This window comes from Aulonocara stuartgranti, assembly GCF_965226115.1.
Source record: "Aulonocara stuartgranti genome assembly, chromosome: 11".
Classification (NCBI taxonomy): Eukaryota; Metazoa; Chordata; class Actinopteri; order Cichliformes; family Cichlidae; genus Aulonocara; species Aulonocara stuartgranti.
The window spans coordinates 616,556-633,345 of record NC_138947.1 but is presented as its reverse complement, the minus strand read 5'-3'; the positions used below and the strand labels follow the sequence as shown (position 1 = coordinate 633,345).

General features: G+C 48.6%; 1 protein-coding gene across 1 annotated transcript in view; it reads right to left on the bottom strand.

The window, feature by feature from the left end:
* LOC309716471 (atrial natriuretic peptide receptor 1-like) overlaps positions 1-16,790 on the bottom strand; it is a 66,264-nt gene that overhangs the window by 13,559 nt on the left and 35,915 nt on the right. Inside the window, exons 7-12 of the mRNA XM_082550267.1 lie at positions 5,018-5,112; positions 4,715-4,850; positions 4,270-4,354; positions 3,915-4,032; positions 3,264-3,338; positions 433-510 (exon numbers count right to left, since the gene is read on the bottom strand). Coding sequence (XP_082406393.1) covers positions 433-510; positions 3,264-3,338; positions 3,915-4,032; positions 4,270-4,354; positions 4,715-4,850; positions 5,018-5,112 — 587 coding nt within the window. The remainder of the gene's footprint in view (positions 1-432; positions 511-3,263; positions 3,339-3,914; positions 4,033-4,269; positions 4,355-4,714; positions 4,851-5,017; positions 5,113-16,790) is intronic.

Genomic DNA, 16,790 nt, shown 5'->3' with positions numbered 1-16,790 from the left:
CCCTGACCCGAACATCGTTCAGGTCGTTACATCAGTGATGTAAATCCAGAAGCTCAAGTCTGGAGAAGAATAACAGGAAGTTGACCGTGGAACCACGTGTGGCCTGAGAACATGTGACACAGATCGTCTGTTTTTAATTAGCTGAATATTACATTTTCTTGAATGTGTGCAGTGTATGGATTAAAATGACCGAACCATGTTTACCCTGAACTGGGTAAACTGGGAGAAATAAATGAATGGATGTTTGGATGATGAAGGCCCCACTGTAGCTGCACTGACCCTGCTGGGAGCAGCTCATGCTGGCTGCTGTACTGTACTGGTGAGCCTGGTCCTGAACAGGAAGCAGACAGTAAATGTTCCCGTTCGCTTAGCCACTCTGAGCTGTTAGTTTAGCCGGTGCTAATGGTCACGTGTGACGTGTCAGACACTCACGTGTTTGAGCTCAAACAGCACCTTCCTGTTGAGCTCGATGCGTTTCTTGTTGATGTATTTGATGGCCACGATGTTCCCCTGGAAGAAAACAAAGAGCAACATACCAAAAGTCAACAACAGCGACCTTCAGTGACACGTGACATGATGCAGACGCCTCACTTCGTTCTCGTCGCTCCCTCCTGTTCTCATCGTGCTCGTTAGCTGTTTAGCTAACCTGACACGGGAGGAGCTGCATGTGAAGGTGAAGGTGTTCTGCTCATTTCCAGCTTTTTTCCCTTCTGCACTGTTAGAGCAGCTTTACATGATCTTTGTCAGAAATAATCCTTCTTTGTCTGATCCTGTGTCTCAGCTCGTGTGCTGTCTGAAACAAGCAGCTTTTAGCTCCTCCCCCTTTAAACACAATTGAATAATCTTTATTTTCATTGTTCATGTACAACGACATTGTTAAAGCCTCGTTCGCCATGTTACCATGACACACGTCTGCGCTCTTATCGATCACAGGTAGCCCTCGCCCTGCTTCCTGCTTCTGCTCCAACATGAACTTCCTGTTTTCTTCAGTCAGACCTGAAACAGCGACCGAGACCAGAAACCCATGAGGATAGAACATGGAGGATCATCGCCGCATAGACTTCGGTCCAATCAGGCTTCAGAGGCATCGCCCCCTCCTGGACCTCAGATCGGCATCTCTGATCTGGTTTATGTGGTTCTAGAACAAATCAGGATAAAATACTGATGCAGACTAGCAACTCTGTGATTGGAGGGCTCCTGTCTTCATAACGAGCTTTTCCACCTGCGGCATCATTAAGACCTGAAGAAATAATCAACGACCTCTGACCTTTCAAAGTGGTGACTGATGAGTGCGGTGAAAACGGCACTCGGCTGATTGGAGGAGGAGGGCGGCTTCCTCGGAGCAGACTACAGCTCAGTTATTTCCATTCACCAGCAGGAAATTCAACTCTTAAACTAAGCTCCAGGTGTTCCCACCTGAATCCTTATCAGCGCATGCATCACCACTGGCTCCTCCCACAGCTGCACTGCCGCCATGGCGGGGGGCGCTCACTGTTGAAATCAGCGCCGCTCTGCAGAGTCTGTAAGAGTGTTTGAATATGAAACAGCAGGACATCACAGTCCCATGATGCACCTGGACGAGGCCGGCCCTTTCACGTGTTGGTCCTGCAGCGGGTCATGAAGGTGAACACCGCCACCTCGGGCTCCACCGTCTCCAACCATCCCTCGCAGCAGCTCTCGCCGCCATCTTCAAACCTTTCTTTCACCCCTGCAGCCCTGACACTCATCTCCACCCACTTCACGCGTCTCTGTTCCCACCCACATCCTGCACCACCCACATATTCTTCTGCAGCACCGCAGTTTTGTGCTGTTCTTCCTCCTGACGCAGCCTCCCCTTTTTATCGGACTGGGAGCAGGAGGTCACTGACCCTCCCCCTGGTGAGTCCACGCTGAACGGCAGAGCACGGCTGATTAACTCCTCCCCTCTACGCCGATCACACGTAGTGATCCCCAAACAACGATTTCATTTTCTTTCCTTCTGGTGAAAATATTTTTCTATATGTGAATTTTTTTAAATTCCTGAAATGCTGAACTTTTGAGATGATGGAGGGCGAGGAGGCTGAGGAGGGTGAGGAGGCTGAGGAGGGCGAGGAAGATGAGGAGGGCGAGGAAGATGAAGAGGGCGAAGAGGCTGAGGAGGGCGCGGAGGGTGAGGAGACTGAGGAGGCTGAGGAAGATGAGAAGGGCGAGGAGGCTGAGGAAGATGAGAAGGGCGAGGAGGCTGAGGAAGATGAGGAGGAAGATGAGGAGGTTGTGGAGGCTGAGGAGGGTGAGGAAGATGAGGAGGGCGAGGGGGTGAGGAGACTGAGGAGGGTGAGGAAGAGGAGGATGGCGAGGAGGGCGAAGAGGGCGAGGGGGTGAGGAAGAGGAGGTTGAGGAGGGGGGTGAGGAGGGCGAGGAGGTTGAGGAAGATGATGTTGTGGATGCTGAGGAGGGCGAGGGGGTGAGGAGGGCGAAGAGGGTGAGGAAGATGAGGGGGGTGAGGAAGATGAGGAGGGCGAAGAGGCTGAGGAAGATGAGGAGGCTGAGGAAGATGAGGAGGGGGTGAGGAAGATGAGGAGGGGGTGAGGAGGGGGTGAGGGGGGGGTGAGGAGGGTGAGGAAGATGAGGAGGGCGAGGAGGCTGAGGAAGATGAGGTTGTGGAGGTTGAGGAAGATGAGGAGGGCGAGGAGGTTTAGGAGGATGAGGAAGATGAGGAGGGCGAGGAGGCTGAGGAAGATGAGGAGGGCGAGGAGGCTGAGGAAGAGGAGGGCGAGGAGGCAGAGGAAGATGAGGAGGGCGAGGAGACAGAGGAAGATGAGGAGGGTGAGGAGGTTGAGGAAGATGAGGAGGATGAGGAGGGCGAGGGGGTGAGGAGGGCGAGGAGGCTGAGGAGGATGAGGAGGGCGAGGGGGTGAGGAAGATGAGGGGGGTGAGGAGGGCGAGGGGGTTGAGGAAGATGAGGAGGCTGAGGAAGATGAGGTTGTGGAGGCTGAGGAAGATGAGGAGGGCGAGGAAGATGAGGAGGTTGAGGAAGATGAGGGGGGTGAGGAGGGCGAGGGGGGTGAGGAGGATGAGGAAGATGAGGAAGGCGAGGAAGATGAGGTTGTGGAGGCTGAGGAAGATGAGGAGGTTGAGGAAGATGAGGGGGGTGAGGAGGGCGAGGGGGGTGAGGAGGATGAGGAAGATGAGGAAGGCGAGGAAGATGAGGAGGGTGAGGAGGTTGAGGAAGATGAGGAGGGTGAGGAGGATGAGGAAGATGAGGAGGGCGAGGACACACTCACCTTGTGGTATCCGGTCTTTGCAAAGATCTGCAGATTCCCGTCTCCGGTCATCAGGGAGCCGTAGTTTGAGCCTCTCTGGAAACAAACACGCTCAGCGTCAGTGTGACCTTCATCATCTTCATCTTCCTCGTCACACCAAGGATTACCATGGTGACGATAACGATCGTGTAAAAACACCGCACGTGTACGCTCACTCGGCACTTTATTAGGAGCACGTGTGCAAACTCATCTGCTCCCTGGAGCTGTTCCTAACACTCATGTGTCCCTGACACGTCTCTAGAGCAGAATATTAGGTACAGCCTGGACTCTCATCCAGTAATGTGCCGCCCTCACCTTTCCCATCTCTTCACCTTTCCAACATCAAAGATGGTGCAGGTGTTCCTAATAAACTGCTCGTGGGAGTGTGTTTTCACTGTGAAGGCGTCTGTCGGATTTACAGACAGCGAGAAGAATTCTGGGAGTTTCCTCGGAGCTGATTTCAGGCCTCGTTATTTTCTGTTCCCCAGTTTAGTCTAAAACGTAACGGCGACCTGAGCTCGACGCACATCTTTCTTTACATCTACCTTCGATTAGAACGCCTGTCATCAGAAGCCTTACGTACACCTCAAACCTTTAACCAGCGTCACTGCGTGGGAGTGTGCGCGCACTTACCAGTGACAGTGTGAGCTTGCTGCCGCTCCGCAGCACCTTGTTCAGGTCGCTCATCTGGATGTCGTCCCAGGAGATCCTCCAGAGCTGAGCTACCAGCTCCTTCTCCAGCTTCATCCTCCTGCAGCACAAACACTCTTCCTCAGTGACTCACCTTCATCTTCCTCCAGGTGAAGCTCAAAGACAGTCAGACACAGTCTGTCTGATTACAGTTCGCACACGCTCAGTAGTACCAACTCATTCTAAATCATTCTTCTCTGAGCGCACCAAAGAACCTGATCGTGTGGTGATGTAGCACGATCACTCCACATGCTACTGCCCTCACATGACCAGGTGGTGGAACTGCAGCAGCTCTCACCTGTAGATGAAGATGGCGATGGTCAGGATCAAGATGAAGAAGAAGATGACCACGATGGAGACCATCTGGTAGATGGTGATGGTCTCTGACAGAGAGAGAGGAGGAGACTGTTATTAACCCACAGACACACTATGTGATCTCACGATTCAGAACCAGAACCATTAGGACCATGAGGACCACAAGGACCATGAGGACCAACAGGTCCATCAGGACCACACATTTTTAAAACGAGTTCTTCCTGATCTGGGCTGTAGCTCAGTTGGTAGCACAGGTCACCTACTAATCGTGAAGGTTGTTGGTTCGATCCCATTCTTGATGTATCCATCGGAGTGTGAATGCTAGATAGGAAGCACTTACGTGTGTGTGTGTGAATGAGGTGCTTTGAGTGCTCATAAGAACCAGTGCATATGAACTTTGACCTCAGACTGATCTTTGGCATACTGACTTGCGAGACAGACTTGGTTGTCATTCTTGAAGCCACAGACAGGAAAATCAGGGGGAGGGGCTCCGCCCAGCCAGTACAGGTGTGTTCCAGGTATGACGGTCAGATGCTCCTCAGTGGTGCTGTACACCATAGCGATCTGCGAGGAGGAGGAGGTGTGGTTAACGTCCCTGGATTCGCGCAGACGTTCTAACATTCGTTACTCTAGTTTATGTTTTCAAGGTCACAAAAACGCTGAGCGCTGAGTCGGAGCCTGCGAGGACACAACCAGCACGTTTCTGTTGTGTCTGTGTTTAGTGTGTTCACCTGGAAGGTGGTGCTGTTGGTGTCTACAATGTCCCACAGAGCAAAGTCGGTCTCTCGGTCCCCACTGTCATCCAGGTGGAGCAGCCCTGTCACACCTGAGGAGAAGCACACAGGTACACAGGTGAAGCGTCTCCTCGTCTGAAGGTTAAAGCTGTTCGCGATCAAACAATGGAAGAACGACTTCAAGAGTTTCACATAATTCACATCATTAACCTGAGTGCATCTCACACCACCATCCACCTGCTGCACCGCCTAAGGGAATTCTATTTCACCACCATCAACACCACCAAAACCATCACCTTCATCACCACCAACACCATCGCCATCATCATTGTTTTTTAACCAGCCTCTGAGCAGCCGTCATCAATAAACACTCAGTTCATCCTTCATGAAAACTTTCATCTTTTAAGCATAAATCTGACACTAACTACAAACTACAGACTAAAAACTACAAATATGTCCGACCCCCTGATAGGCTTCTCTCTTCAGCTGCTTTTCCTGGGCTGTTAGTGATGAAGAAAAAAGCAAAACCAGGCGTGGAAGTAATTAAGTTAACACTTGATGGACAGGAAGAGGAAGCTCGTCCGTTAGTGAAGGTTCTGTTTTTTTATGCTAGGAGTCTAAACTGACAGAGGAACAGATGAAAGCGAAGTGGAACAGACCAGAACCTCACTGAAACCACACTCTAACAATCTGAACGGGTCCCAGCTGCAGGAGGGAAAAACATAAAAGTCCAAGATCCAAATGAAATGCCCGACAGCTGCAGAGATGACCGACAAACAGAAAGCTCGAGCAGCAGGCCTCCGTGTGCAGACGACAGCACTGAGTAACATATATGTTATTATCATTATTATTTTTATTGGTGTTAATAATTGGACTTTACAGACGTTTCAAACTTCTCAGGTTTCAGCTTCCAGAACCGGCACAGCTGGCAGCAGGACAGCCCAACAGGCAGGTACAGGTTACCTGATAAAATGGTCTTATTAACACTGGTGAGGTTATCGATGTTCAGCTGGAGAACAGAGCGCAGAGGTGCATGAGTTCATACGAACGATCCGTCCCCCAAAATCCAACACGTGACAGCAGGAAACACAACAGGAAGCAAAGACTGAGGAGAGAGGAGGTCGTGCATGAAAACAGTCACACAGACAGGAGACGTTAATTACAGACAATCAGCAGGAGGAGAGCGAGTGTGCACGCTGAAGAGGGGCTGAGTGGCGCTAACCACCCAGATGAACCATCGCCATAGAAACAAAGCCATTAGAGTTTAGGAGGGAGCTGATTGGTTGTAGAGGTCGAGCATGGAGGAAGCAACAGATCAAAGGGACTAAAACAGAGGTAAATGACACTCAGCACGACTGTGAGGCTCTCCATCATCTCCATGACGTCTCGGCTGGTACTCCGGGACGCCGGGGCGGAGGGGACCCACACTCAGACGTGAACACTATCACAGAAGCTGAGAAACACCAACTACAATTTGTTTTTAAATTTACACCAGACTGAGAAGCCATGGAGCGGGTTCGGGGGTCATGACCCCGACCTTTGAACTCACAGGGTTAAAGCCACAACAGCTGTCACACCCACACCTTAGCTCCTGTATGTGCAAAAGCCACGCAGGGAAACGATGGCGCTAATCGATCACATGCCCGTAAACCCTGGGTGTAACCCCGCCCTCCCTTCAGCACTTAGCGTTTGGAGCTCAGAGCGAACAAATGCGTGGTGGTGGAATGCAGAGGTCAGGCTGTGGGCTGATGATGGCGTGGAGGTCGCGAGCTCTCATGCCATTTCCTGGAACCACGATCTTCCTCCGACCTTCAGGCTCTGGAAGAATGATGTTTTCATGTGTTACTTAGAAACGATGAGCCAGACTCTGATCTAAAGATAAGATAAGGATTCATCACAGTGAGACGTGTTTTATGGTGCTGGTTTATAAAAGTGCTGCTTTAAATCATTATTGGATCCTTTTATTGTCCACAGAGGTTTTATGGGTCCTTTCAGGGTTTCGGTCTCTTGTGTTCTTATCTGCTGACTTCAAAAGACAAAGTTTTGATTTCTGATGCTTTCAGGAGGAAAGAACAAAGAAACATTTCAAACAAACAGAACCAATAAAACTCAAAAACATGAACAGCACATTCAGCTAAGGACACCCATCGTGAGCAGCTTTGCATGATTACGGTTCAAAATAATCCTTCTTTATCTTAAACTGGGCCGTGCAGCCCCTGAGATTGTTTAACAGAGCACACTCAGATCAATACAAGCAATCGATAAATAATAAGCAATAATAAAGTAATGCTGAGAAAATAAAAGTAATGCTGCAGCGTAGATACAACGAGACAATAAAAACATGGAGTAAGTGATGTTCATGAAGCATAATCTTTGCTGCGATTGGCTGTCACGTAACAATGAGGCGCGGGTCCACGGAGGGCGAGCGGCGGTCCAAGGATGACATTTAGAGAGACGTGCTGATTGGACAGCGAGCTTTCCTGCTGTTTTAATGTCAGCTTATTAAAAAATCATAAATATATGTGGACCACACACACAGTCATGTCTTCTTCCTGGAAATCCGATCTAACATTAACTTCAGCTCGACCAACCCTAACCTCCCCGTGACTTTAACATGTAATGATTTACGAGTTTGTCCCCACGAGGAACTCAGGACCGCAGAATGTGACCATGTAAACACATCTATGTCCTCACAACATGAGTCACACCTGCAGCTGTTAACACTGACCCCAGGAAGTTTACGTGTTCCTGGGAGGTCATGCCTTACTTTCCAGGAATCGCTGTGTGCTTGCTTAGTGTGTCTGCGTGTGCATGTGTGTGTGAAGGGCCAACGCAGACGAGTGAAGGTTAGTCTTTACGAGATCACGGGATAATAAATGTCTCATCTGAATCCAGGACTTCTGCTTTCACCTGTGAACTATAAGAAAACTGCTTGACCGGCTTTTACTGGGATTACAGTCAGTGTGTAATCCCAGTAAAATCCCAGAATCGCTCCAAAACAATCCAACCCTGTATGAAGTACTAAACCAGTCCAACATCAGCCAAAACCAACAACAGTGACCAGCCAGTCAAAAACCAGCCAGAAAACTGTCTGAGACAATCGTAACAGCACAGAGTCCAACAGGGGCAGGGATAGCTCAGTAGGTAAAGTGGTCGCCCCATGATCGGAAGGTCGGGGGTTCGAATCCACTTAATGGCTACCCCGAGGTACCCCTGAGCAAGGTACCGTCCCTACACACTGCTCCCCGGGCGCCTGCTTAGTGGCTGCCCACTGCTTCACTGGGTGAATAGGTCAAATGCAGAGAAAAACAAGTAATTTCCCCATGGGGATCAATAAAGTATCCATTATTATTATTATTATTATTATTAACTACAAGCCAATACCTCATAAACAATGTCCAACAATATCTATTAACCACGTCCAACTATAAACAATGATCTAACCAATCAACATCCAGTCCAACCAGCTCCAGTCTCACACCAAAGTCCACCTCTGAACCAAAGCTGCAGCTGTATGGTCAGTCTGAGCAGGCGGCGCTCAAACATGGCTCTGCGTTTCTATGACAACGCTACAACAGAAAGAGAGTGGTGAAAGCTAAAGGTGGCGCTCTCAGGACGCACCGCACTAAGGCGAGTCGTGTTCTTGTTGGTAGGTTGGTCTGATGGGAAACCTCTGGCACAGTCATCCACATCCTGGTAGACAAGCTTAAAGAAGAACTTTAAACTCGTCTAAAGTTTAAAGAAACGTTTGAACTTTCAGCAGCTGCCTTCGTTTTTAGCCTCTTTAGACATTTGTGGCTCCAGCTGAAAGCAACGTGAGTAGACACGTCTGAAGTGCTCGCCCTGAACTGGAGCAATGAAGCTTTTAACACTGAAACACAGGATCTGTGTTCAATGAAAAAGGCGATCGTTGAAAGGAAATGATGAGCAAAACCGGCTCCTTAAACCCACAGACAGCATCCTAAAGTCCTTCAGCGTGCTTCCTTGTTCCCGAGCTCTCAGGCGCACAACAACGTTTTGTCTCTTTACCAACTTCCAGTTCATTTGACAGAACTGAACCACTGCCTGAGACAGTCAGTGACTGTGCAGGTGAAGGGGCACTCAGCGTTTCATACGCAATACTAATACAGTGTTCACCAGTGAAAACTGGCACTGGAGAAAAGAAGCAAGCAGGATAAGAGCAGCTTTGTAATGACAAACAGCAATGAAGGAAAATGTTCGTTCATTCAGGGCTTTGGTTTGAAGGTGTGAAAGGAAATAGGCAGAGGCAGAGCATCATGCTGACACTCGTGAGGATGAATGGGTGGGTGGAGGCATCTTCCACGCAGGTTTGCTTTGTGTGGACATTTGTTCCTGACCTCTTCAGAGAAATCTGTGTTTTAGTGTAACTAACAAGTCTTAAAATGTTCACAGAGCCGACTGCGTGTCATGTTATCCTTCATCGCATCCACGTCCACACCAGGGCTGGCTTTTAAAAATCTATTTCCTGATTCAAATCGGTTTTAGTCTGAATAAAGTGATCTCGATTCATTAAATCCTGGATTTAAATATAAATGTAATTAATCAGAAACTCCAGAATCAGCTCAACCAGGAGATGAGAGCAGAGACACAGAGCGTGGATCGTCCACAGACGTCGGGGCTGAAACACTCAGATTCTGCAGGTTTCGTCTCTCTGACCAAAACTGACAGAACCAGAAAGAAGCTCAAACTTCACGTTTGAGAAACGTCGTCATGAATTCTCTCTGACTTTGGCTGTTTTACTTCCTGCACAGCTCTCTCTCCCTCAGTGCACTCAGACTTTTACCATCAAATCTCGTCTCCTGCTGCTCACGCTCCGCTGCTGCGCTCGCTGCTGTCGGCCTCTGACAGCAAAGCCTCACCTCTGTTCAGACTGAAGACATTTAGACTTCGATGATTGCTCAGCTGTGATCGAACCTCTGTGACTCTGCTTCACTTCAGCAGCATCAGGTTGCTTCAGTCTTTGATCGACTGCAGAAGAGTTTGAAGCTTCTCTGCTATAAAAAGCCAGAACAGGAAGCCTGCTTCATGTTTTATCCTCAGTTACTTTGACACAAAGACGTCTGCGGTGATGCTCACACCTCTGATGGAGCCTCACAGCGTCAGCTTTGTCTTATACATGGATACGTGCTGATAAACGATCAGAGTCTGAACCCGTCCCTGCTTCACAGCTCACAGTTGAAATACGTTCCAGTATTTCATCGCTGTATGTGGCTGACGTTCCCAAACCCCGGGTACATCACTTCACGTGTCTGTGCTTCCTAAGACGCCGTCTTCAGCGCTGAACAGCGGGAAACGTGGCTGTAACGTTGGACATGGACCTCTCTGATCAGTGTTGATGTTTTCTATGATTCTGATGTGACTGAATGGCGTGAGTGTGAGACAAAATCGTGCAGCCTAACTTAATAAACCTGGACCAGCTGTCCCAAGGCTCAGCACTGGAGTGCTTATCCAGCCTGGAGTCTCGGCATCTCGAGTTCGTTCCAATCCAGGATTTGCTGGCTGGAGTTCCTGGAAGCGGCCGAGCTAATCGACACACAACACAGGGCATCAGGGTGAACGCTGGTTTCACGTGTGAGGCTGTGAATAGTTTCTGCTGGAACATGTGATCTCCAGCACCCAAACTGACTTCTTTGCAGCTTTTTGGGATCGTGCGGACAGCTGAGCGTGCGCTCCGGCCTCGTTCTTTGCATCCTGAGGAAACACTGTCTCCATGACATCAAAGCAGATCAAAGCTGCACTTTCACAGCTGTTACTGTTCCCGTCAATGGAGGTTTATCCAGTCTGACACCAACAGCCAGTGCACCAACATTACTGTTTCCCGGTGAGCCTGTCTACATCCCACCTCAGGAACTCTTCTCTCTCATTCAGCTCCTTTTCCAATAAATTCATCCGGCCAGCAAACTGGAAGGTCCCACCTTACAGTGACCCACCTTCACATCAGCCAGCTGTGTTCACCAGTGTTGGTCAAGGTACTTGAAAAAACTAATCAGTAACTAATTACCGATTACTCCCCCAAAAAAGTAATCCTGTTACTTTACTGAATACTTGTTTTCAAAAGTAATTAATTACTTAGTTACTTAGTTACTTTTTAAAAACCCGATTTACAACCTGAATAGGTGATAAAGCGATAGATCTTTCAGCCCAATTCTACTTTTTCTGCATAATCCATCATACAAAATGTAATCAAATGGAAAAGTCTCTTTTTAGGCAAGGAAAATTTATTTGTATAGCACAATTCAACAACAAGGTGATTCAAAGTGCTTTACAGAGACATTAGAAACAAAAACAAATAAAAAGCATGATTTAAAATTGATTAAAACAAACTAACTAAACACACACATTTCACACCTGTTCGCGCGTTACTGCGCGAACAGGTTAAAACTTGATTAAAACTTGTTTTGTTAGTTTTAATCTGCACATTCCAGCACATAAAATAAAATATTTTTGTGTTTACACTCAGTCTTTCAAATAGATGCAAGTAAAACACAGCAGAAAATAAATAAAGTCAAAGACTCAGCGGTCCTGTTGCTCTATTTTCACCTGTAAAGCAGGAGTGGGGTAGGCGGAGGTTTACCCTGGTGCAGGTGTGCCGCGGTCAGTGGAAGAATCCAGTTTCTCTGTGAGTTTCCCATTACGTCGTAGCTACTCGGTGCTTGTTGGAAGTTTAGGGGTTTTTTGCTGTAAAAAGAAGTTTTCTTCCCACGCACAGCGGACACTAATGTTTGTGTCACTTTTTATGGAATCAAACTCAAAGTAAGGTCAGTACTTCCACGCTTTAAACGCTGCACACTCATACTCTCTCTGCACTCGATATGTGATCCATTGTTGATCTGCACACAGCTGTTGTCACGAACGTCGCACTCGCTTACGTCACTGTCATGAGACATTCTCGCAAAAAATCACGGTTTTAGTAACGCAGTAACGCAGCGTTCCTACGGGAAAGTAACGGTAATCTAATTACCGTTTTTGCAATAGTAATCCCTTTACTTGTTACTTGAAAAAAGTAATCAGATTACAGTAACGCGTTACTGCCCATCTCTGGTGTTCACTAAACTGAAACATGGAGTCCTACAACACTGGTGGCCTAAACCAGCCCTTGTTCACGCGCTGGTCTCAGTGTGGCTGACTGAGAGAAACCAGATCATTGGGCATCCGAACAACATCCTCTGCAGCACGCCGACAGCTACGCGTCTCACATTCAGAAGGGAGCTGTCATTGACCGACATGTTTTTGGGGCTGGTTTTTAAAATAAGAAAAGGAAGCACGTTAGCAGCTGGATGGACGATTTTCCTCAGCCTTTTGGAAACATCTGTGAATCCTGGTCCACTGGGTGTCAGACAGGTTAATCTCACCTGTGAAGCTGAACTGGGTACCTGGACTGGATCCCAGGGTAACGTGGCAGTTCAGTACTCCAACCCAACCCAAGAGCTACAACCGCTGGGTTGTTCTAACCTTTTCACCCGTTCAGCTGATGCTGCTCAGCGTGGGTTAGCTCTGGCTCTGTAAAGCAGGAACTTCATTCAGTCTCTGTTCTTACTGTGCAGCGAAGCACCGACACTTTCTAAGGTGTAGTGCAGCTGAGTGATGGCGTTAACTGAGTGCACAAACTCAGCAGCTGCAAATAAAGTGGAAGATCGCTCGGGTGGGTTAATTAGACATTTCTCCAGCAGCAGCAGCGGGTTGGCCTGTGGCCTCAGGGTCTCTGCTGATTATCAGAGCCTCAGTGCACTGCCTCATCAAGTCAAGAGGCTTTACTGTCATTTCAACCATGTGCAGTGGGACCGTACGCAGTTCCTCTGAGACCACGGTGCTAAATATGACAATCAACACAAAGTGCAAGTGTGCAAAAAACCCCAGACAGAGCAGAAGCATCCAGACACACAACAGTGCAACAATGACAGTGGGTTGTGCAAACAGACTGAGCGTTGTGCTCATCTGCAGGAATGACAGAGGACGAGGCGGTACGTCCTCAGCCTCACAAACTTTCCATCTCGGGGATCATCCAGAACTTTCCAGATCAGGTTTAGAAACTTTTCCTGAATAAACTGTCCTGAAATTTGACCCCAGCTGTTTCCTCCTGAGAGCCGTCTCAGCGAGCTGCTGCATTAAATCTGCTGCAGACCTGCTGTAATATTCCCGATCATTCAAACGTGCTGCGACGTGTTCGTCCATTAGTTAATGGAGCGGAAACAGCAGAGAGGAAGCTGTAATCTGATCTTCTCACTCCGATTCACGGTCTTCACAGCCGGCCTGCCTCCTTCCTCTCGTGTCCTGTTTGTCATGGAGATTATCTCTGATGAGATCTTATTAGCCACCCTCCCCTTCTTTCTGTCTCATTCACAGCTTTTCCGTCTCTTGTAACGCTCATTCTGCCTGATCACGGATCATCCTGCGGAGCGCTGTGGTCTGTAACCTCCCGTTAAGCATGAATGTGCACAGGGGTAGATAATCTGCTGTGTGGAAGAGAGAGAAGGCAGAGTCACGCAGACAGGAAGCTGGAAGAAACAACTATCGCTGCAAACGAATCAAAGACTCTGAAGCTGCAGAGAAACCTGCGTCATGGAGCGAGACAGCGCCTAGAGTGCAGGGCGCTGTGAATCTGCAGACACGGACACGTTTTCACTGTGAAAGTTGAGACGATGTTTGAAGATTAACATCTCAAAGACTTTTGTCGAGTTCAAATCTGAAAAAGTTCAGTTCACTAATAAAAACTTCACACTGTGAAAGAAATTAAACAATCGAACATTAAAATTCAAATCGGATCATCTGCTGATTGTTTGATTTTGTGGCACAGTTTGTCAGATTTTGCTCTTCTACCATGAAATTTGAATAAAAATGTAGTTTTCTTAATTTATGTGACTCAGAATGTAAAAAACCATCTGTCACTCGTGTGTGTTTGAATACGGACTCTGGAGAGCAGCTGGAGTTGTTGTCAAAAGTCCCTGAATTTGAGCTTTTTTAGCTTTTGAGATTTTTTGTTCAAGCACTCCGTCAGATTTCAAGGTGTAGAAAAAATGGTGTGAAAGTGGGCTGACGGCCATTTTTCAAGAAGACATTGAAACGTATTTGATATATTGTTCTTTAAGCTAACATTTCACAACACTCATCATATAAATTCAAACTCTGCACCATAAACTTTTAATGGAAATCAGAGTCGGTGGAGCAGACAGTGTTGGCTGCACTCAGCATATCCATCCATACTGGATATATGGATGGATATGCTACGCAGATGACACCAAGAGTTATCTATCCATGAAGCCAGATAACATAAATGTATCACCCTATCAGAGCACGTCGCTCTCGCTCTGCAGGCCTACTTGTTGTTCCTAGAGTATTTAAAAGTAGAATGGGAGGCAGAGCCTTCAGTTTTCAGGCCCCTCTTCTGTGGAACCAGCTTCAGTTTGGATTCAGGAGACAGACACTATCTCTACTTTCAAGATTAGGCTTCAAACTTTCCTTTTTGCTAAAGCATATAGTTAGGGCTGGACCAGGTGACCCTGAATCCTCCCTTAGTTATGCTGCAATAGACGTAGGCTGCCGGGGGATTCCCATGATGCATTGAGTTTTTCCTTTCCAGTCACCTTTCTCACTCACTATGTGTTAACAGACCTCTCTGCATTGAATCATATCTGTTATTAACCTCTGTCTCTCTTCCACAGCATGTCTTTATCCCGTCTTCCTTCTCTCACCCCAACTAATCACAGCAGATGGCCCCGCCCCTCCCTGAGCCTGGTTCTGCCGGAGGTTTCTTCCTGTTAAAAGGGAGTTTTTCCTTCCCACTGTCGCCAAAGTGCTTGTTCATAGGGGTCATATGATTGCTGGGTTTTTCTCTGTATGTATTATTGCAGGGTCTACCCTATGTTTGGAAGGCTGGATGGATGTGTCGTGGCCCCGCCCCCCTGTGAGTGCGTCATGTTTTGGCGCCGAGTTCGGCCTTTGTGCAGTCGTGTGTTTACGTGTTCGTGTTCCTCTGGCAACCTGACAGCTGGATGTGGGGTCTGTCTCTGACATACTGCAGGTTCACATCTGTTTTTGGACCTGGAAGCTGAAAGCTGTTGCTTGGTAACCACATCACCTCATCTCACGGCTTATAAATCAGAGATTAGGAAGACTGACAAATCTCATTAGGACACTGCACTCCTCAAGCAGGCAAACAGGTTCATCACACAGGAGACATGAAAGCTCACCACCAGCTGCCCGCAGTAGGCGAGGGTCCGGCGTGGTGGCCCTGCAGGTGTCTGCGCTCATAAACATTTCAAATAAAGAGTGCGTGCAGACCGGGTTCAGTGACAGCTGTCCTGGAAACAGAGGGGGAGGGTCAGCTCGGGGAAGGAGGAGACCAGCCTCCTCCTAGCAGGAGTCACATTTCACACCACAGGAAGTCTGCTTCACTGTTTATTCGCAGGGAAACGTGATAACGTCTGCCAGAGAGCGTTCAACGATCCACAATCTGCCTTTTCCAGTCAGGACACGATCGCAGCATCCACAAATCAAATCTCCATCCTTTCAGTCGGGTGGGTGACAGCCCTTTTTAGGAACAGCTGGCAGTCTGGGCAGGACCATTTCCCCAGCTCGCCCTCTCTTCAGTAGACTCTCTCTGATTGGCTGTTGTAATAAATTGAGGGTGTGAACAGTTTCAAATGTTTCTGCAGATCTGTCACATGACCAACACTTTGTGCTCAACACCGTAAATCACCTTTGATGCTTTTACGAGAACACCATTAAGGCACGAGTGCATAAACGGAGGCTCGTTGGCTGAAGCGGTCTCGTCTGCGTGAGTGCAGACACGGTGACGCTAACGAGGCCTCGCCGTGATGGATGTGGACAGGACGGAGCAGAGGAGAGGCAGGCGGGTGGAGGACAGGCTGAAAGCAGGACTCTGGTTTCACATGATTCGATTTCCAAGATATTTTTAGGAGATGTCCAGGGCTGGCTGACAGCGAGGCGAGGAGGTCAGAGCGTTTCAGTAACAGGATAAAAATCAGAGAAAGGAGCGCTCACAAAGCCTCTTGAATATCAGCGTCTCCCCCGGAGCAGCACTGGCTGCTGGTCCTGAGGAAAGACTGCTGTCTGCACACCTTTACCTGCACCGCAACACCTGGCGGAGCGGCACCAGCCCACGTCTGCTTGGGTCTCACCTGTCGGACGAGTGTTTCTAACTGCAACCACCCGGCTGCTGTTTGGCACTTTAGACATGTCACAAAGGTCAAAGGTCACTCTCTCGTCCTCCATCTCAGTAGGGACGCTGACGTTCATCGAAACATTTTGATGTGGACGGGAGACTGCAAGCCGTTCACGTCTCCGTCATCACATGACTCGCGGTCGTATACGAAGCTCTCAGCTTCAGTCACGACCAGCGTCTCTGACATCACAGCCCTGAAGCCTTTCACGCCTTCCACCTGACCCGCAGAGACCCCTCAGACCTCTGACGGTCACTGGGACGCTGTGATGGTTTTTCCAGAACGTCCCACAGAAGCTGAGCCGATGAGCTCTGTGGAGTCAGCTCGCTCGTTGCCGTGTTCCTGCAGGATGGCGTGCACCTACGCCGGCTGAGCTCGACCACCTTCCAGTGTGCGACGTTGGGATGACCAGCGGCAGTTTCAAGGTTTTATTTGAAACCACAGAAAATCTCAGAAAGTGTCTCAGGAAGACGGCGGCGGTTTGCACGACCACAGCGTCCTGTCTGACGGAGACGTCGGCGGCGTCCACGACCACAGCGTCCTGTTCCTGCTGCTTCCTCACAGCGTGT